The 22,059-nt window shown below is 44.0% G+C and overlaps 1 protein-coding gene and 1 gene segment (V, D, J or C); both read right to left on the bottom strand.

Annotated features, from left to right (window-relative positions):
* Positions 1–377: 377 nt before the first annotated feature.
* LOC310751375 (vacuolar protein sorting-associated protein 29-like) lies at positions 378–8,881 on the bottom strand. The gene is made up of 4 exons (XM_083590720.1): positions 8,808–8,881; positions 4,911–5,102; positions 2,674–2,909; positions 378–666 (listed from the first exon to the last, which is right to left on the bottom strand). The coding sequence occupies exons 1-4, from the start codon at positions 8,808–8,810 to the stop codon at positions 549–551; spliced, it is 549 nt and encodes a 182-aa protein (XP_083446846.1). The 5' UTR covers positions 8,811–8,881; the 3' UTR covers positions 378–548.
* A 6,844-nt stretch (positions 8,882–15,725) lies between these two features.
* On the bottom strand, positions 15,726–16,620 carry LOC310750938 (immunoglobulin lambda variable 6-57-like). The segment is given in 2 exons: positions 16,617–16,620; positions 15,726–16,111 (listed from the first exon to the last, which is right to left on the bottom strand).
* Between the last annotated feature and the right edge of the window lie 5,439 nt (positions 16,621–22,059).

Below are 22,059 nucleotides of genomic sequence, written 5' to 3'. Positions count from 1 at the left end.
GTCAGGCAAAATAGAATTGCAGGGACAAACAATTGGATATGAGAAAAAGGACTTAAAGGGAAAAAAGTGTTATAAATTGAAATTAGGGGTTGCTGGAAAGATTTAAAACAGGGATGCAGAAAAGGGAGGTATGGGGAAGTCGATGAAAGAAGGTTTAAGGAAAAAATGTTAAGAAATTATACGTGTTTATATGTTTGTTTGTTTATGTATTGTCTTGTATTGTCTTTTAATATGTGTTAAAAAACCAATAAAAAATTTATTAAAAAAAAAGAGGATGGTGGGATAGGGGACCATTTGCTCAAATGGTCCAGACTCCACTGTATGACATTTCCAAACCTATCCTCCTCTTTTTTTTTCTTTTTTTTAAAGAAATATAGTTCATTTTGCAACAGGTTTATTGCTCCTACATGTTTCAGTTGAAAGAGATCACAAGCAGTTACAAGCACAAAATTCCAACTGAAATGCTCCAGTAATGTGCAGCCACTTTGCATTTATGAATGGTCAAAACTGTCAGTGGCAAGAAGCATCTGAAAGGAAGGCAGCTTCATTTAAGGCTTCTTGTATTCAATCCTTTCCACCCTCACATCGTCTCCAATGAGCTGGTACACATAAGTCACAACTACGGTGGACTGGATATCCATCAGTACAAAGGAAGGAGTGATGTTTCTGGAAGTCACAAAATAATTTGTGTTAGAAATGATGCAGCAGTTCTCAAAAAAAAATTACCAGCACCAGCTAATGGATAATTACCGCGGGAACTCCCGCCGGGCTCCGCAGGCTTGCGGATAGCTTCCTGAAGCCAGGAGAGCGAGAGGGGTCGGTGCACACCGTCCCCTCTCGCTCTCCAGGCTTCAGCGAAAGCCTGCATTCGCTCCATAGGATGCACACACTTTTCCCCTTCATTTTTGGAGGGGAAAAAGTGCGTCCTATAGAGCGAAAAATACGGTAATAGAGGACATTGCAGATTTTCTTCAAAGTACATGGTCAGTCTGAGCCTCGTAGGGAGGGAATAATGCCCTAAAATTCTGCGTTCAGATATTCAGTTGCAGAATTTTCTGTTTGCAGAATATTTGTTTTCTTTTATTTCATAAAAAAATATACAATGCTTGATTGTAAACAAAACAAAACAAAACCCTCAAAGCAGTATACAAAAATATAAATCAATAAATCAATAAAAATTCACAACCATCCTTTGAAACATACAAAAGTTAAAATACTAAAACAGATTAAAATCACCTCAGCTTCCTAAACATCTCGGAAGGAATGTCTAAACAAGAAGGTTATAGGCAGGTTATAGAATAGTGTCATACCTTGGAAGTCAAGCGGAATCCGTTCTGGAAGTCCATTTGACTTCCAAAACATTCAGAAACCAAAGCACAGCTTCTGGTTGGCTGCAGGAAGCTCTTGCAGCCTATCAGAAGTCACGGATGCCCTGTCAGATGTTTGGCTTCCAAAAACCAGAACACTCACTTCCGGGTTTTGATCGTTGGGGAGTTAATTCGTTCGGGAGCCAAGGCGTTCGAGACCCAAGGTACAACTGTACAGGGGTACCTTGGTTCCCAAACTCAATCCATTCTGGAAGTCCAGTCGACTTCCAAAACATTCGCAAAGCAAGGCGCGGCTTCGGATTGGCCCTGGAAACAATGCCAACAGCCAAAGCGGGCATTCTGCTTCCAAAAAACGTTCACAAACCGGAACACTTACTTCCAGGTTTGCGACATTCGGGAGCCAATTTGTTCGGAAACCAGGATACACTGTACATTTCACAAATGCACATATTATGCATTCCCTCATGGATTCCTCTGACCTGAGCCATAGTTCAAGGATAGAGCATCTGCTTTGCATGCTGCTACGGAAATTACCGGGGGCGGGGGCACATCTTTAAAGTTAAATATTACAAATATTATGCCTGAATGTATCCTTCCAACTTGACAGCTCAGGGAAGTTACCTAGCTTTAAAAATAATATAAAATCATCTCCTTTCCCAGTTTCCTCCATTCCAAAGCTATTTTCCCCTTGAAAAAGGACTCCAGGAAGTTCCCAGAGGTGACAATTGCTCGGCTCATTGTTAGCCAAGGGAAGCCAAATCTCATCACCTGACTCGCCTCAGGCTCCAGACATGCAAAGGAAGTTCTATTGTACTTTTGGGTGGTGGGTACTTAAGACATATTTGTCTATGCTAATCTTATACCTGAGTCTTGCCCTGCCATGTCTGCTTATGCTAATCTTGTACCAAGGACTTGTTTGGACATGTTTGCCAAGGTTAACCCCTCCCCTTTTGTGACATGTCAGTGATGTAGCAATGATGCTGTACGAACTGTATTCTGGGATATGGTGGGAAAGTTTTAAAAGTCTTTGTCACCCCATCCTCGGGGTTCAAATTTGCTCTTTGAACCTATTGCGCAATAAAACTTTGGTCTACAGCTATTTGCTCCGGTTGGGTGGACTCTTTCCTTTATTCCGCAGGGACCCGCGGGCTCTGCCCAACGAGCTGGGTGACTGAGCAGCCTCACACCTAGACTTTTCCGTAACAATGCAGAAGGTATTGGGTTCAATTCCTGGCATCTCCAGGTAAGACTGAGAGACACCTTGCCTGAAACCCTGGAAAGTTGCTGTCAGCCAGAATAGGCAATACTGTGCTAGATGAATCAGCTGAAAGATCTACCGTCTCACCTGTCCAAGGCATTGTAAGCTCCTGTGGCTGATCCTGGGTTGATATATAACTTGTTTTCGTGCTCTAAAGCCTCGAATTTGTGTGTATGACCTGAAATTAAGATGTCCACATCGAGCTGCCTGCGTAAAATGGCCAAGCTGTTCAGATCGCCCCAGGGAATAACTTGATGGCCATGGATCAAGCCGATTCTGAATGGCCCGACCAGGATTATTTTCTGCAGTGGGTAACTTGTTCCCTGAAGAAAGAAAAAGAAAAGGAGGAGGTGGTTAATTGTTAACCGATGCACAGGTCAGAATCAACAATACAAGGTCAGACCCCTTCGTTTTTAAATAAATACACACAGCATTCCTTCTAGTATATTTATTTCTGAGCTAACTCTTGAGAAAAGGCATATTGGGAAATAATTCATAATGAATTGGGGGGAGGGGAATGTTTAAAAGTACTTAAAAAAACAATAAAAAAAACCCAGAGTCCTTTCTGTTGGGGATAATTCAGACGTAAATTCCCAGGTGTCAGAAAAGGTTGTTTATGTATGCCACTACTGCGGCCTGTGTTTTATTAGCCCCAAAATGGAAAACAAGCAAAGTCCCAACTAAAGAAGAATGGCAACTTAATGGAATATGCACAGCTTGCGGACTTAACATATAGAATAAGAGAACAAGAAGAATATATGTTTAAAGAAGATTGGAAAATGTTTATTGAATATATGGGGGGAAATTGTGTATATTTTGAAAACATGGGCAGCATTAAGATAAATTCAAGAGTGCAAATAAGTTTTGATGGATGTAATAATGGAATTTTTGTAAAATATGCAGGGATTTATGATCTGCAAAATGTACCATGGAAAGAGAAGGGAAGTCATTGATATTAAGGTTGCTTAATTGAATATTCCAAAATGTAAAACAGAAATTTAATATAATTTTTAGAAAAAAAGAAAAGAAAAAGCCATCATCTTGCATCTCCAACCAGAGAAACTGTTGTCTCATCACCATTGAACACTACACTAACTTACTAGGATTGGGAAAGATACTGTACATTGTACCAAGGGTGGGGGGTGGCTGCCCGCACAGGTACATGGAGGAAGCAGTCTCTTCTACCACCCCCAGGTATAATTCTCCAGGAGGGGGCTGCACATTATTATATAGGCCACACCGTACATTTAAACAGTCATGGCTTTCCCCAAAGAATTCTGGGAGCTTTAGTTTGTTCAGGGTGAGTTTTAGGAGACTCCCCTATTCCCCTTGCAATTCCCAAAGTGGTTTTTTCCAGGCAACTCTGAAAATTGTAGTTCGGGCAGGCAACTCTAAAAATTGTAGTTGTAACAACTCTTGACACTCTAAAACTACAGCTCCCAGGATTCTTTGGGAGAAAGCATAACTGTTTAAAGGGATATCACAGTGTTTTAGACATATGGTGGAAATGTGACTTGCGAGGAGCTGCCCATTTACATCTTCCCAGACTGGCAGTGTTAACGGAGAAATCCAAGGGCTCTCTTGGACAAAAAAACAAAGACACCAGCCAGGAATACCAGAGCAAAACAGCAGCCAGTAGGCTTGGTTTTTATTGAAGACTGTCACGACAGGACTCCCACCTGCCACCAGGTGAAACAAAATGGAAGCCCAGTATAACAGAAGACCCCAACTTTTATTAGTTACTAAACCCCTGAACTACACCCCTAGAACTACATCACAACTACATCATGACTACATCATTGACACATCACAAAAAGGAGGGGTTGAGGGAGGAGTTGTGGAGGTAACCTGAGTATCTTGTCACCTGGCTGGTCCCTCCTTTTCCCCTCCCCATGAGTCATTTCCAAAGGGGAGCTGGCAGTTTCCTGCCCCCAGAGGGAAGAGCTGATCATTGTCCTTTGTTCCAGTCCATGTTGAAGCCGCTCCCATATGCAAGTCCTTTGTGACCTGGATGGTCTTCTGTCTGGGACCATCAAGGTTGTCATGCCAACTGGGTAGGGCTCCTGTGTACGTGCTGGTATGCTCAAGGGATTATGGCTGTCCTGTATCAAACCTTTCCCATTTTGTAGTCCTTCCTTCATGGAGTAAAATAAAAGTGGAACGGTGCAGATCCAATGTATGGTTGATTTTCTATGAATTTATAACAGACGCGTAGCGTATGTTGTGTGTGAGTGTGTGTGTGCCGAGTTTGTACAAACTGAATGATTGGGGGGGGGGGTCCTGCGACAGCAGCCAGTAACAAAGTTTTGAAGCTGTGCCCCTACCTCATCGAAGTCCCCTCTGACCACGTGGACATCCCCAGCCAACGTCCGTAGATAATCGTAGGTCTCCTTGGTACAGAGATTCCCCGTGCAGAGGATATGCTGGATCTTCCCAGGAACCAGGAGTTTTCGGAACTTGGCCGGGAGAGCGTTGCATCGGTGAGGAATGTGAAGGTCTCCAATCACCAGCACCAACTGGTTTGGTTTTTTTAAGCCCGGTGTGGGAAGAGTAGAAGCGAAAACGCCAACAAAAAATGTTAGACTTTAGGCTTGTTCCCACGTGAACCCAGGTACAAGTAGTCTCCACAGTGCTGGGGACAGTCATTGTAAGAATCTGATAACCTCAAGAGTTCGCTTGCTTTCCTCTTCCCTCCCCATTCCCACTTCCTTGTGTATCTATCTCACCTGATATGGATCTTACGAAAGTGCCTCTGGGAGCCTTTTTAGGATGAAGAACAGGTAGAAAGGTTTTAGTAAATAAACGGAAAAGGAAATTTATCATAAACTTCAAGATGGGCAAAAGTCTAGGTTCTCCCCCCAATCATGACTTTTAATGCAGGGACTATGTAACATTTCACAACATCACCCTCCACCCTAAGCTTTCACAGAGATAGTGATCTGTTCCTAGTACTTATACTTTGCAAACTATTTCTTGGAACATCTGAAGCCCTTTTCCCCTGCTAGAACAAAAACCAAAGAAATGGCAAAATTCGGGGCATTGTTCCATCAACGCTTTATCTTTCTAATTGCCCCAGTTCTGCAAACATGTATGCACTTACCAGGAAAGACTTGCCAAAATCCTGTGAGCTTATCACATGACAATGAAAGGAATGTGTGCAATCTTAACTGAGTCTAGTCAACTATGTACTCAAGAAAGACTCTCTTAACTGGGATCCTGTGTGTGTTCGTGGCACAGAGGGATGTCTCAATCAGCGCCATGAGAGTTGACTCTCCAACGAGTGAGTTTAGGATTGCAGACTAACGCTCTGAATTTCAGAGGCCTGTGGTTTATTAGTTGCGGATATTAGCAACACCCCTCGAGGGACACAGAATTTCATAGATTTTCTCCCTTTCCCTGTGTACATGGCAGCCTCTAGGGCAGGGGAAAGGAACCTTTTGCAGCTCACATGCCTGGCTTGGGAGGAACCTCAAAGGAACTGCATTCTAATGCAATAGAAGTTTAAACTTTGGGGCACTGCTCCACTAACCTCAGCCTCTCATCCCCTGCCTGTCTTTTGTTATAAGAATTCTAAGGTCTCAAATATAGAATAAATGTTCATAAATGTACAAGGCAAACACATCCATAAGTATAAAAACCACGCAGGGTGGATAAAAATCATTGATTTTTTAAAAAATAAACTGGGGTTTTTAAATTTAAATCGGATTTTTTTATATAAATTGGATTTTTAAAATAAAATGCTTTTGGAGGAAAAATCTTTCTAAAGATAGTTTTTGATTTAAGTTACATTATACTCCAAAGGTTATTCACCAGGAAATAAGGATTTTTAAAAAGTTTTTCATGTGGGCTAAAACTCAGAGTTTAAGTTAAAAAAAAAAAAGTTTAACCACATCAGTTAACAAACATGGATACATATGCTATAATATTACTGTTTTAGTTAAATAAATAGTTTAAATTGTTATTAAGGAAATGATTATTTTTCTCCTTCCAATAAAGTACAGCAGAAAAGTTGTCCAAATATAAACAATTGGCTTATTAAACCTCACAATAATTTCATAATTATCTGTCTATGTATTTCTAATAGTATAACCAAATAAGTAATTTTTGATATAACTGTAAAGACTACTCTGAAAATTTATTATTCCAAAAATGAAACCTTCATCTGGTTGTAAATATTAAGATTATACCAGCAAGAATGAGTCCTTCTGTAAAAAAAAATGACTTAAATCAAATCCACCCTGAAACCACGTGTCTGAAATTGTACAGGAGAGCAATCCTGAAGCTATTTTGACTCTCCCAAATTGACCTCAACTATTTCTCTGCAGGGAGGAAGGCAATGGGAAAAGCTTTCCAATTGTCTTTGGACTGTAGGGGCTTACACCTCCCTGCAAATACAGTCTGGCAAGTATCTGTTAAACTATCAATATGTGTAAGAGATTCAGGAACTAAAGTGCTTATCATCTCAAAGGAATGCAATCAAGTAGTTCGAAAGCACCCCAAAAACTGCAAGTAGATAAATAGGTACCGCTCCGGCGGGAAGGTAAACAGCATTTTCATGCACTGCTCTGGTTTCGCCAGAAGTGGCTTAGTCATGCTAGCTGTACGCCGGCTCCCTCGGCCAATAAAGCGAGATGAGCGCCACAACCCCAGAGTCGTCCGCGACTGGACTTAACTGTCAGGGGTCCTTTACTTTTCTTTTCTTTTTTAAGGCAATTTTCTTTTTAAGGCAATTTTTTTTCTTTTCTTTTCTTTTTTAAGGCAGGTACCCTAGCAGACAGAAGAGAAGCAACACTCTCAAATTTCTGCTGGAGACCGCCTCCTTCTGTGATGTATGTATGGTGTTTTGGGGTGTGGTCTTGCGCTACAGGGTGGGCAATTTCAAAAGTCTTTATAGGAGCTTGCGCGCCATTTTTCAGGGTTCTCCTCCCTCCTGCGTGTGGTGAGTGGGGACCCTGTTGCAACAGTTTATTTTCCTTAATCAGGCTTAGTGGCCGCTTTGCTTTCAATGTACTCCGGTTGGCCTCTGCTTTCTCTCCGACCGATAGAGATCTCCTGAGGGACTCTAGATAAGGGAATGAGAGGTATTTTTCTTATAACACTTTTTACTTTCAACCAGACCAAGGGGTGGTTCTCCCTGCCACCTTTCCCCTCAGTCTCAGTATTGCCCTTGTACAACTCCGCAGGGAGGAAGATGGGGACTAAACAAGAATTAGTTGGCTCCTTCTGTCATTGACTCTGGCGCCCCCTACTGTTGGCCTCCAATGGATGACTGTGGCAGAAGTGGGTGTGGCCAAACACACCCCACTCTCCATACAGGCAAACCAAAGGCATGGTTGCCATTCAAGGACACACCCCAGACAGATAGGTAATCACTAGAAGAGGATGCAGGGCAGGCAGGACCAGTGAGGGGTGTGGCCCAAGGGCCACCTAAAGATGTCTAGAGGGCCACATCTGGCCCTCAGGCTGAAGGGCGAGGTCTACAGGTTATGGGACTCCAGCGACCATCAGTCCCAGCTCGCATGCCCAATGGTCTGGTGGGATCTAGAAGAACACATCCCTGATCTAAGGTATCGACCCAGAAACTGTGCATAATTTTCTCATTGCCTCTTTGCAAGTAGTAGAGTAGGAAGAGAAAACGGAGGCAGTCACTTCTGCAGCTAGCTGGGACTCTGGTATTATCTGAGAATAATAACACACGTTACAACCTCGAATTCCTTCTCCATAATCTAAGCCTTCTCTTGCTTGACTTTAGAGCCTGTTTTGAATGTGACGCAGGAGGAAGAGGAAACAAGTCTCTGGGCATGTGCAGAGTATACATGCACACACCCCTATAGCTACAGCCTGCTCGCAACCGCAGTCCATCAATGCATATGGAAGTGAGGCTTGCAGATCAAAAAGTCTGCTTTCCACAGACCCTTAAGCATCAGTTTAAATGCTCTGTGTTAAGGTAAGCATGCAGATGATTTCTTCTGTAGGAGAGAGATTCTCTCTGCACTCAAAGGTATTATTTAGGAAGAGCTAAACTTTGGCACTGGGAAAGGCTTTCCCAGCCAGAGCCCTGGAACCTCCTCTGGCCTCAGAGTAAGAGCTCTCCCTAGAATCCTGGCACAGCTGTGAATACGAAAACCATGCTCCCCTCCTTAAGGAAAAGGGGGTCCTAAATCAGCGGCATCCCTCCAACCCTATGCAAAAGTGCCCCTTAGTCCCTGCCCCTTGCTCACCATCTTGTAAGACTTCCACCTCCTTCCTGGTATATCCAGCAGACAGCAAAGCAAACACACTGAATCACAAATGAAAGCTGTCCACAACAGCTGCCAAATTAGTAGGTTTGTGGAGCTCTGGACACATGTGCAGTGCAAGCCCTGAAGCTACTGCCCTCGCCCTTACCGCCCTTTTGCATTCATCTCCCTTTTTAAATACACTTCCCAGCTGGGGGTCCCGGTCCTGAAGGTTATTTGATACAGGGCTTCATTTAAAGGAGCAGCCAGGTTTTGCTGGGGCTGAGATCCAGAACCTGCTTTAAATATTAAAGTGGGTATGGGGAACATTTGGCCCTTGGGATGTTGCCGAACTACAACTCCCATCAGCCCCAGCAAGCATAGGCAATGGCCAGGGATGATGGGAGTTGTAGTTCAGCAACATCCACAGGTCCAGATTGCCCACACCTAAAAAGTGTTTTTTTAGGGTATTCCTAAAAAAAAAAGCTCAACAAAGTTTCCTTTTTGAAATATGGCAACCCTAGGTAGATATTACTCCCACTTTGCAGTGGGAACAGACAAATCTGTCAGTCTCACTTTTTCATTTTTCCATTCAATTCTCTACAATTCCACATTGTTCTGACTTTTTAAAAATTCCCTTTGAAAATTCATCCGTGAATTTCTCTGTTTGCACTTTCCCTAATATGCTATATATATATATATTTGCATTTCCCCTCACATAATGCAATGCTAATGTTGCATTCGCGAATATATGCCATTTAAAAAATGCACACTTTGCCCTAGCAAATGCACTTTCTTGCAGTTATACTCAGCTGGAGAACTGCATTGTGAAATTCAGAGAGCAGCAAATTTCAAAGGAAGGCCGTGTTGCAGTTCATGTGTTGTTTTTGGGAAGAGAAAATTGGGTAGGTCTGCCCTTAAGTGTGAGCTGAATTCAACCCCAGAGTCATTCACGACTGGACTTAATTGTCAGGGGTTCCTTTACCTTTACCTTTAACCAGATGACTGGATAGTTCAGTTGATTAGAGGGTGCTGATGGTAACACCAAGGTTGCAGGTTTGATCTGCACATTCCTGCAATGTAGGGTGTTGAGTTAGGTCAGTGTTTCCCAACCTTGGGCCTCCAGCTGTTTTTGGACTACAATTCCCATCATCCCTGACCACTGGTCTTGCTAGCTAAGGTTGATGGGAGTTGTAGTCCAAAAACAGCTGGAGGCCCAAGGTTGGGAAACACTGAGCTAGGTGATCCTTGGGATCCCTTCCAACGCTACAATTCCATGATTCCATGTTTCTATGACTGTGGGGAGCCAGTAATCTGGACTTGAGTGCAGCAGTAACTCTAGATAAAAGGTAAAGGGACCCCTGACCATTAGGTCCAGTCAGGAACGACTCTGGGGTTGCAGCGCTCATCTCGCTTTACTGGCCGAGGGAGCCGGCGTACAGCTTCCAGGTCATGTGGCCAGCATGACTAAGCCACTTCTGGCGAACCAAAGCAGCGCACAGAAATGCCGTTTCCCTTCCCGCCGGAGCGGTACCTATTTATCTATTTGCACTTTGACGTATTTTTGAACTGCAAGGTTGGCAGGAGCAGGGACTGAGCAACGGGAGCTCACCCCGTTGCGGGGATTCGAACCGCCAACCTTCTGATCAGCAAGTCCTAGGCTCTGTGGTTTAACCCACAGTGCCACCCACGTCCCAGTAACTCTAGATAGCTTCTGCTAAAAGGGTTTTTGCCTCACTTCCCCATCTGAATGAACAGCTGTGCAAGACACCCCTGGATGCAGCACGCAGCAGTAATACGTAGCTTCGTCTTCTGCCTGGGCTCCTGTGATGGTCAGGGACATTGTGTTTCCTGACTTGGACCCGGAGAAACGGGCTGGGATGCCGGATGGCCTGGTGCTGGTTTGGTAAAGTATCAGGCGTGGAACCTGCCCTTCTTTCTGCTGGAACCACTGTGGGTAGAGGGCATCCGTGATCATCCCGCTACTGTGTCCGCAAGACAAGGTGATGGTCCCACCTTGAGGCACAGTCTCTGAGGACTTCAAGGGCTGCAGCTGCTGGGCACTGGAACCTGGAAGAGAACGAGGCAGGGGAGAACTTAGTAAACGGTGACACCAAACATTTGCAAGCATTGCATTAGTGGAAGGAAGGGAAACTTCAGGACTGGGGGATGAAGGTGGACCTCAATGCCTCTTGGGCTTTTCCCAAGCCAGTCCTGCTCCCCTTCTACCTCGAATACTTTTGCTTGGCTTGCTTGTGCTCTAGGAAGTTTCCTCTCACTTCACTGGATGGAGAGGGAACCTCTGGTCTTTGCTGTACAAAGCATTCAGAGTTCACATCCACTTTTGCCTCTGGCTTAACCTACCACGGCCATGTGGCCCCTGAAAGGTCCTTCAGAAGGCAATGTGGCCCTGAAGCTGAAAAATGTGCCCCACCCATGCATTAGGCAACTCAAGGTTTCTATAGGGGATTTCTCTTCCTTGCATCAATGTCATGTCCCTCACCTAAAGACTCAAGGATGAAAAGGAGAAGAATTGTTCGAAGCATCTTGGGTGGAAGCAGAGATTCTTCCTGAAGCAAAATAGATTTTGATTGGCATCTTCTCAGAACTCTCTTAAACCCACAGACGACAAGGGCGCTTCCTCTTCATGCAAATGTCTTGCCCTTTAACTAATGTCCCTGGATTAGTGGGAGGGGGATTTGTTTAAATTTGTTAAGCTAAACTAATCGGAAATAGCTTCCAGGTATTTAATGGGCTTAGGATTCTATTTATGTTAACTGATAAAATAATGTGTTTAATATTATAAGGAGAAGATTTAAAGATGTTAATGTTCAATTTAAAGTGTATAAAAATTGGGTTTTGGAAAACCGTTATAAGGATTTGCAATGAAATTCAACTAAGGGGAAACGAGGAAGTCGCTTTACAAAGTTAATAACTGTTATTTTCAATAAGGTTATGATTTATGTTTGTTATGTTTCTATGTTTTGTGTTTTGTTTGTCGTTAATATTGTAAAAACCAATAAAAAAATTTTTTTGGGGGGAAACTAATGTCCCTGGAACAATGCAGGGTAACATAGCTACCAGTGGAAAAGCAAACTTGCACCCACTTTCCTGGGCGTCAACAAACTCCTTCATTCCGATTGGTTTGCAGGAAAGTTAGGTGATTATTTCCCCCCAATTATATTTTAGTAAATTTCAACATTTTTAACATTTACAATCAAATCACAATTTTGTCTTTTCTCTTACTTTTGTCAACTTCCCACCCCGTTTTCCAACGAGTTGTTTCTCCCCTTCTGTCTTTTAAATCGTAACCACAGTATTATAATCTAATTACTTCTGTTGCTCTTAGCTCAAATCCTGCTCTCGGGTTCATCATACTATAATATTTCTTTAAGTACTTCAGAAAAGGCACCCATTCTTCCGGAAAACATTCATCATTAGATTCTCTTAATTTTGCTGTTAATTTTGCCAGTTCTGCATAGCTTCCTGATTTGGAGGTTAGGTGATTTAAGCAAGCATTATGCAGTACACTTCCCCATCAATTCCTTCTCAAAAAGTCCAGTCTTGTGGGTGAAATGGGGTAATAATAATAATAATAATAATAATAATAATAATAATTTGTTATTTATACCCCGCCCATCTGGCTGAGTTTCCCCAGCCACTCGGAGCGGCTCCCAATCAAGTGTTAAAAACAGTACAGTGTTAAATATTAAAAACTTCCCTGAACAGGGCTGCCGTCAGATGCCTTTTAAAGATAGGATAGCTGCTTATTTCCTTCACATCTGAAGGGAGGGTGTTCCACAGGGCGGGTGCCACTACCGAGAAGGCCCTCTGCCTGGTTCCCTGTAACTTGGCTTCTCGCAGTGAGGGAACTTCCAGAAGGCCCTCGGTGCTGGACCTCAGTGTCCGGGCTGAACTATGGGGGTGGAGACGCTCCTTCAGGTATACAGGAGAAGACCAGCCAATCCATTATAATCGCACAACCTGAATTTTCCCAGGATGAGATTTCATCCCACCCCAAAAATAGTGACAGCCGGGGGGGTTCCTTTGCTTCTGAGTAGGCATGAGCAAGACCTGAGTTGGATCACCGGCTGATGGGGCTCATTTGGCAGCCAAACATAGGGCAAGCATTTGTGTTTGTGTTTTCTAGTGTGTCTTTAATCTGAATTGCAAAGACCTTCTTGACTTTTAAAACAATTCCATCACAGAGAAGCTTTTGAGGAGTAAATGCATGCAATAGAAAAGGATGGCAATGGACTATCCTGCAATTTGCAGGAAAACGCAGAAGTGGGGCTGTTTGAGGCAAGACCCTGTTACAGCACAGATAGTTGAGTGGAACAGCTGTGTCTGATGTAGCCTAAGCAAATGTGTATGGGACAACGTTGCCACTTCCTGGCTACATGGTGCCACTGCCACTTAAGCAAATGTGTATGAGACAACATTGCCACCTACTGGCTACATGGTGCCACTGCCACTATGTTTATTATTTTTATTATTTGTTGTTTACTTGTTTACTCATGTCCAACTCTTGGTGACCCCATGGACCAGAGCACGTCAGGCACTCCTATCTTCCACCACCTCTTGCAGTTTGGTCAAATTATTATTATTATTATTATTATTATTATTATTATTATTTTATATAATTTGGTCAATTATTTTATTATTATTATTATTATTATTATTATTATTATTATTTTATTATATAATTTGGTCAATTATTTTATTATTATTATTATTATTATTATTATTATTATTATTATTATTATTAAATTTGGTCAATTATTTTTTTATTATTATTATTATTATTATTATTATTATTATTATTATTTATGCCCTGCCGATCTGGATGGGTTTCCTCAGCCACTCTGAGCAGCTTACAGCAAATGTAAAACATAGAAAAACATCAAATATTAATATGTATATTTATGTATGTATGTATGTATGTATTTCTATTTATTTATTTACTTGCTTACTTACTTACTTACTTACTTGTTCATTCTTTTATTTATTACCATCCCTTCAACATTTCTACAGCAGCAGAGGCTTAAGAAATGTCACACGTTTGCCTATCGGAGTAGATTTTTTGGTATTTGATTATGGGGAAACCACAAGACGGGGCCTGAAAAAGTTCAAGATGCGCTATGTTAAAAGGGAAACCACACTGTATCTGCACAGGATATCATGCTACAGGTGTTCAGGACAAATATGCAGGTGTAGAAGGGGTGGCCCAAGGGATTTCAGAACCGAGAGTGCAGTGAAATGTAGTTGGGCCACCTAGCTAGCCATGCACACAGAGGTATGTGCATGTGAATCACCAACTACAGCATTGGGAACAAAAAGTTCTAATTTTGTGCCATGATTTCAAAGTGGCCACCTGGTGGGGAGTCAGTGCACCAAGGATCAAAATACGACATTGAGCAGGGGTCAGCAAGCTTTTTCAGTAGGGGGCCAGTCCACTGTCCCTCAGACCTTGTGGGGGGCCGGACTATATTTTTTTGGGGGGGTGGGGGGAATGAACGAATTCCTATGCCCCAGAAATAACCCAGAGATGCATTTTAAATTAAAGCACACATTCTACTCATGTAAAAACACCAGGCAGGCCCCAGAAATAACCCAGAGATGCATTTTAAATAAAAGGACACATTCTACTCATGTAAAAACACGCTGATTCCCAGACTGTCTACGGGCTGGATTTAGAAGGCAATTGGGCCGGATTCGGCCCCCGGGCCTTGGTTTGCCTACCCATGACATTGAGCAATGCAAAAAGAGAAGTGCAGAAGCTTTTGGTGTTCTGAGTAGTTAGCAGTGGTTTGTTTGTTTGTTTGTTTTAGCTGGAGACTGGTTTTGGCACATCTCCGGGGGGAGACATTGTGGGCTGGCACTCCCCACGCCTGGTTCTTGCCATTACGTACTTCTGAGAAGAGGGACACGGGTGGCACTGTAGGTTAAACCACAGAGCCTAGGACTTGCCAATCAGAAGGTCGGCAGTTCGAATCCCCGCAGCGGGGTGAGCTCCCGTTGCTCGGTCCCTGCTCCTGCCAACCTAGCAGTTTGAAAGCACATCAAGTGCAAGTTGATAAATAGGTACCACTCTGGCGGGAAGGTAAACGCCATTTCAGTGTGCTGCTCTGATTCGCCAGAAGCGGCTTAGTCATGCTGGCCACATGACCCGGAAGCTGTACACTGGCTCCCTCGGCCAATAAAGCGAGATGAGCGCCGCAACCCCAGAGTCGGCCACAACCGGTCCTAATGGTCAGGGGTCCCTTTACCTTTACTTCTGAGAAGTCCAAAATGAACATTTCAAGTCAAAACAGAAGCTGCCCTGTGTATACATGTCTACACTTTTATTTATATCTATGAGTCCACCTAGCTCCTAGCCACTCCTAGCCATGATTGGTCAAGCAATGGGGCAGGGACAATTCATATTTCTTTTTCTTCAATCCATCACCCATGTAGCAGCAATGGCAGACCCCCCCAACATTTCTCCAGTGAAAATAGGGACGTCCCATTCCATCATGATAATTTTTACTATTTATAACCTACACATCTTACTGGGTTGTCCCAGCCACTCTGGGCAGCTTCCCACATACATAAAAACAGTAAAACATTATGACACACAAACTACGTGACAAGAATAACTGGGATTTTAAAGATGAATGGGAACCTTTTACAAAATATTTGAAGAAGCAACAAAATGAACTGGACTCTTTGGCAGGTTTTGAATAAACATTCACAAACTCTTTATTGTAATATATAGATAGATAATTTTAGGACCTTTACAATTTTACAACATGCAGACAGAATGATGTGTTGAGAAACCAGAGAAAGGTACAATCAGATTACAAGCAAAAACACAAAGCTTTTCATAAGCTTAACACCTTTAAAATATTTCCCATTCCTGCAATTGTAAGTCAGCAAGCCTTAATCGAAAGTGCAAAATCCGTTCTCGGGAAGTTCTTCTCCCATTCCTGTGTACGGTTGTATTGCAAACATGGTAGGCTGTTCAGGGGTGTCGTACGACAAGCAGTAATACACAGCTTCATCTTCTGCTTGGAGGTTGGAGATGGTTAAGGTGGCAGAATTGGATGACTCGTCAAAGGAACCGGAGAATCGCTCTGGGATTCCGGAGGATCTGCTGCTGAAGCCAAATATCAGTGGCTTGGGGGAACTGCCAGGCTTCTGCTGATACCAGGAGACAGCATAGCTTGCAATGTTTCCACTGCTTCTGGTGCAAGAGATGTTGATGGTTTCTCCAGGGGATGCTGATAAGAGCAGTGGCTGAGTCAACACGAACTGGGCCAAACCCCCTGAAAGAAAGCATAGGCACCATGCAGGTTTTCACTTCAAGCAAAGACAAAGGGGTAGAAAGCCAAGGGGGACGAAGAAGGCCTTGATCAGGGTTTCCCAAACTTGGCTCTCCAGCAGTTTTTGGACTACAGTTCCCATCATCCCTGACCACTGGTCCTGCAAGCTAGGGATGATGGGAGTTGTTATGTACTGAGTTGAATAGGATCCAAAAGGCAGCAGTCTGATTGGTCCTAGAACAATAGGATTCAGAATGCAGCAGTCTGATTGGTCCGCAGGAGCCACCCAATCCAGCTCCAGGTGGAAGTGAATCCGCAACCTGATTGGCCCATGGGGGAATCCCTGAATTAGCCAATCACGTGCGGCCCATTGTGTAAATAATGTATATAAAGCAGATATTTTGGAGGAACCTTCATTCCTCACTACTATGAGCTGAATAAAGAGCATGAAATCCACACTCGACTCCGAGTATATTTCAGGAGTTGTAGTCCAAAAACAGCTGGAGACCCATGTGTGGGAAACGCTGGTCTAGATAATGGAGGGGGAACCTTGTGGCCCTCTAGATCAGCCTTTCTCAACCTTGGGTCTCCAGATGTTGTTGAACTACAACTCCCATCACCCCTAGCTAGCAAGGCCAGAGCTCAGGAATGATGGGAGTTGTAGTCCAACAACATCTGGGGACCCACAGGTTGAGAACCACTGCTCTAGATGTTGCTGGACTCTCATCAATATGGTCAGTGGTCAGAAATGATGGGCTAGGCACTCTAGGACCTAGAGCAGGGATAGGGAACTGGTGGCTATCCAGAAGCTGCTGGACTACAACTCCCATCATCCCTTGTTATTGACCATGCTGGCTGGGGCTTAGGGGAGCTGGAGTCTAGCAACATCTGGAGTGCCACTGGTTCCCCGCCACTGCTCTAGGACCTAGCCCAGTGTTTGCCAAACTTGGGTTTCCAGATGTTTTTGGACTGCAACCCCCATCACCCCTAGCTAGCAAGAGCAGTCAGAGGTGATGGGAAGTCTATTTTTTAAAATTTAATTTTATTGGAATTTTATTTACAACATACAGTGGTACCTCAGGTTAAGTACTTAATTCATTCTGGAGGTCTGTTCTTAACCTGAAACTGTTCTTAACCTGAAGCACCACTTTAGCTAATGGGGCCTCCCGCAGCTGCCGTGCTGCTGGAGCACGATTTCTGTTCTCATCCTAAAGCAAAGTTCTTAACCTGAAGCACTATTTCTGGGTTAACGGAGTCTGTAACCTGAAGTGTATGTAACCTGAAGCGTATGTAACCCGAGGTACCACTGTAACACAACCCCCCCACCCCCCAATACGCAAATCCACTCTCATTAAACGTGAACATAACATACAGTGAGCATAACATACAACAATACAAACAACCAAATAAAAGACTTCCTTTATCCTGTATCTGGCCTCCTTATTTACTCCTTATAAACTGTTTCCTTTATGAATAGTTATTAAGATTTTTCTAATTATAACTTAAATATCCACAAAGGCTCCTGCAGACATGAATCGAAACAAGTCCAGGTATGTATTTTAGGGCACTGTTTTGTGAAGTATTCTCTGCATTTCCCCCATACTTTTTGAAACTCTTGTCTAGTGTGATCTCTAATTGCCTCTGTTAATCTAGCCAGTTCAATATACTCTAACAGTTTGTCTTGCCATTCCTTTGTTGTTGGCACAGTTTCTTTTTTCCAGTTTTTAGCAATTAGGATCCTTGCCGCTCCTGTGGCATAGAGGAATATATTCTGAGGGGAATTCTAGTCCAAAAGTAACTGGAGACCCAATTTTGGGAAACATTGGCTTAGGGGAAGAGCCTGGGAGAAAGAATATATTTACAGAAAAAGATTACATAAGGAAATCAGTTTCCTTTACCTGTGCAGTAACTGAAGAGGATCAGAAGGAAAAAAGCCCAGGCCATGATTGGGAAATGGGGAGAAAACTGGCTTCTTGAGATAAAGGCTTCTCTGAAAACAAAGTTCTCCTCTTCGCACTTAAGACAGCAAAGAGGAAAATTCAAATGCATGCAAACAGGCTTCCTATTCTTCGGCTGTTGTTTAAGCATCATTGCTCACTTGTGGGCTTAAACCAAGAGCGTTCCTGATTTCATCTCAGAGAGAATATTCACAACTTTGTGTTCTTCTAATTGCTCGTTGGTTTTTAATGAAACCTTTTCATGCATGGAGTGGTGGTAAAAGGTAAAGGGACCCCTGACCATTAGGTCCAGTCATGACCGACTCTGGGGTTGCGGTGCTCATCTTGCTTTATTGTCCGAGGGAGCCGGCGTACAGCTTCCGGGTCATGTGGCCAGCATGACGAAGCCGCTTCTGGCGAACCAGAGCAGCGCACAGAAACGCCGTTTACCTTCCCGCCAGAGCAGTACCTATTTATCTACTTGCACTTTGACGTGCTTTCGAACTGCTAGGTTGGCAGGAGCAGGGACCGAGCAACGGGAGCTCACCCCGTCGCGGGGATTCAAACTGCCGACCTTCTGACTGGCAAGTCCTAGGCTCTGTGGTTTAACCCACAGCGCCACCCGCGTCCCATGGAGTGGTGGGGACAAAGGCAAAAACATTTATAAAAGTACGCTATCCTCTTGCAAAGGATGGTGTAGAAGAGCAACATTTTTTATAATAAATCCGCTCCGCTTCCCAGTGGGGAGGAGTTGTGGTGGACCGCATGGCCACCTACTCCCCACCGGGGGCGGGGGACTTTGTCCCCTGTTGCCTGGGGGGTCCCGGTCACGTCAGAGCCTGGCCAGCCAATCCGCTGGCCGCGGGGCATGGCCGAGACAGTTTAAACCGAGGAGCGAGCCAAAGGACGTCATCTTTGGCTCACATCCTCAATCACCCGCCCTCCCTCCCTATTTGCAGGTTAGGCACTGGCCTTGCTATGGACTTCGGTTGGTCTCCTTGGTTGTCCGAGGAGCCTGGTAGGAATTTTTCCACTTGGCAAATTGGCACTGGCCACTTGGTTTTCGCCTACCTCGTAGCAATCGCCACAACTTTATTAGGGTTGCGGTTAGGCATTATGTGACCTTGTGTGGGGAAGGTGTAGCCATCACCTGCCCCTCCAAGCTTAAGGGTATTCCGTTAAAGGAATCCGGGGGTGTTGATCTTGTCCGAAGCCCAGCTGGGGGCTAGGGCCTTGACATGACCCCACGGGAAAACCAGGGGGAGCTTGAGTTGGTTCGCATCGACAGGGCTCCCCCTACTGGTGGCTTACCCTTACTGGACTTCCTGCACAACGGGCAGGAGTCAGATATAGTCGGGTTCAATCAATGCCTAAGCCAATACCGCTCACATTCTGTAATTCAATAAAGTTGTGGCCAAAATTTGCCCAGTAACATAAACCTAATATCTGTGTCCTGGTGTGAGTTATTTCCCAACGAGGGGGTGGCTGTGGGGTCTCGACGCACAACAACAACAACAACAACAACAACAACAACAACAACAACAATAATAATAATAATAATAATAATAATAATAATAATAATAATAAACACTCTTCAAAAGCAGTGCAGAACAACCATCAAATCACTAGTCATTCAGGAAGGCATTAGACAGCTGCACAACCTTGTATTCAGAGTTGCCTGCTGGTGCCCTGCGAGACAGTAAGAGGTTTTTGTCTCAGTTCCCCATAGAGATGGATCACAGTGCTGCGCGCTTGGCCTGCCATCCCATGTACTGCAGTGATAATTGGCCTCGTCTTCGGCTTGAACTCCGGTGATCACTAGATTCCAGAGGTTCTTGGAGGAATCAGGGGAGACACTGAATCTCTCTGGGACCCCAGAGCCCCTGCCCTGGTCACTACTGGTGTAATAATGATAGAGAAAGTGTGGGGAACCCGTTTTCTGCTGATACCATCTCACCCTCTCGCTGCTGATTTGTAAATCGCTGCTCACAGCACATGCGAGCTTCACTGTTGATCCCAGGGATACAGACATTGAGGCTGGTTGAGTCACAACAATAACCTGAGACTCTGAACCTGCAAGAAAATAATAGGGAATGTTACTGACCACTGGAGATGGACTCATCGGTCACTTTTCTTTCTGCCTTTCTTTTCTTAAATTCAGATCTCCACATTTCCACAGCAATTTCATATTTAAGAAAATATATTGTGAAAACAATTAGCTGTTGTGTGTGTGTGTGTGTGTAATCTTTGCAAAAATTCAATTCACCACCATTTTAATTTCTCTCGATATGAACATTTTTGTACATGGTTTTGCCTAACATGGACAAATACATGATGCATTTTTTTCATGTTATTTTTGTCAATATTTTGATATACAGTTCTCCCAAATATATGCAGCTTGGTACATGTGTTCTTTGGCTGCGGAACTGCGTTGCACAAATCAGAGAAGCGTGCCTTTCAAATGATAGCTGTCTATCGGTTTGAGAAGTGTCCGTTAGGTAGTTCATCATTATAAAACAAACAAAACTGAATTTCTCTCCTTTTCCTACCTGACCACCTGAGTGAGAACTGATACAACTCTTCTCTGTCTCGCTGAAGTAACCTCACCTGAGAGAAGTGTCTCCAGGAACAAAACCACAGGAACCCAGAACATTGCAGCAAGGACACCCATGACTTGCTTCTCATCCTGCTATCTTAACACCTCTTCTCTTATATCTCTCACTTGAAGGCAAATTCCTGGACCTGTATGCAAATATCTCTAGCTGCTTTTGGCTTTCCCTGTCACAAGGACTGTGTGAAGTCCTAGAATGCCATCAAGCTCATGAACTGTCAGGCAGCAGAGGAACCAGTCCCCAGGGCAGGTTGCCAGAAACAGATAAGACAAGGAAAATTCCTTATCATCTGCTTTTTATTCAATATTTACAGAGAGAGGGAATTCAGCCTCTTAGAATAATGGCGTTGCCCCAAGTGAATCTCCCCTCCCCTTCTTCATTCGCCATCTCTTCTAAGGGTGGAGCTGAAGGCCCTTTGCTTCTGAGTCCTTTGCTCTCCTACTTTTAAGGCTCGCCGGGTTCTGGGAGATGGTGGGTCTGGAATGCTTTCTAGTGATAACATGTCAACCAGCTGCTCAGGCTCTGCTTTCCCCTCCTCTTCTCCCATTATTTCCCAACTTTCCCCCATCATCTTTCTCTGAGCTGTGACCTGCCTCAAACCCCTGCTGTAATTCTGAACTGTCTTCTTCTTCTCTGGAAGGGTCAGGCTGGGGAGGTGGTCTCCACCATTCCTCCACTGCCCAGTCCCTGACATGAACTGGTCTTAGGGTAGACAGAGCACTGCTATGCTCTTCCTCCACAGTGACACCAATGCTTCTGAACGACATTTGCAGGAAGCCATCAACAACCTCCATAATACTACCAGAAGAAGATCCCTCCATTTTTTTTAGTGCTGCTGCTTCTGTACCTTTCACAGCAAGCTCATGGCAGGTGAAGTCAGGCATGGAGAGACACAGATAGAAAATGATACACCTGGCTGCTGTTGGGGGCATGGGGCAAAACCACCTATAAAAGCTTGCATCTACCTGGAAGCAACCGACTTTGGCTGTTAAAATCTTTTCCTTGCTTCCCAGGACATGAGATTGGGCAGAAAATTTAGAAGGTATGTCAAGGGATATGTTCCTCTTTCCAAGATGCAACCCACGTCCTAACAGATGCTTCTTTTGTAAATTAAGGTAGCAAATGAGCCTAAAGGGCTCTTCCAGATCATCTATGGAGCACATTGTGATTTGCATGCAGGATGATTATGATGAGATTAGACAATGCCCAGCCAGCCCCCACCTGTCGGCCTTCCTGCTTCCATCCAGCCCAGGGGGTGGTGATGGTTCTGAGCACAGACGTGATGGAGAGCTGGGTTGGGAGGTCCAGGGTCCTGCTCTGCAGGAGGAGGGGGGACTTCAAATGTGTTCTTTCTCTCTTACAAGTTCAAGGCAGAAGAACTTGGATTTGATAGCAACTGCAG

This window comes from Podarcis filfolensis (genome assembly GCF_964270895.1).
Source record: "Podarcis filfolensis genome assembly, chromosome: 16".
In the NCBI taxonomy this organism is placed as follows: Eukaryota; Metazoa; Chordata; class Lepidosauria; order Squamata; family Lacertidae; genus Podarcis; species Podarcis filfolensis.
The sequence above is the reverse complement of the archived record's forward strand: the minus strand, read 5'-3'. Positions and strand labels throughout refer to the sequence as shown.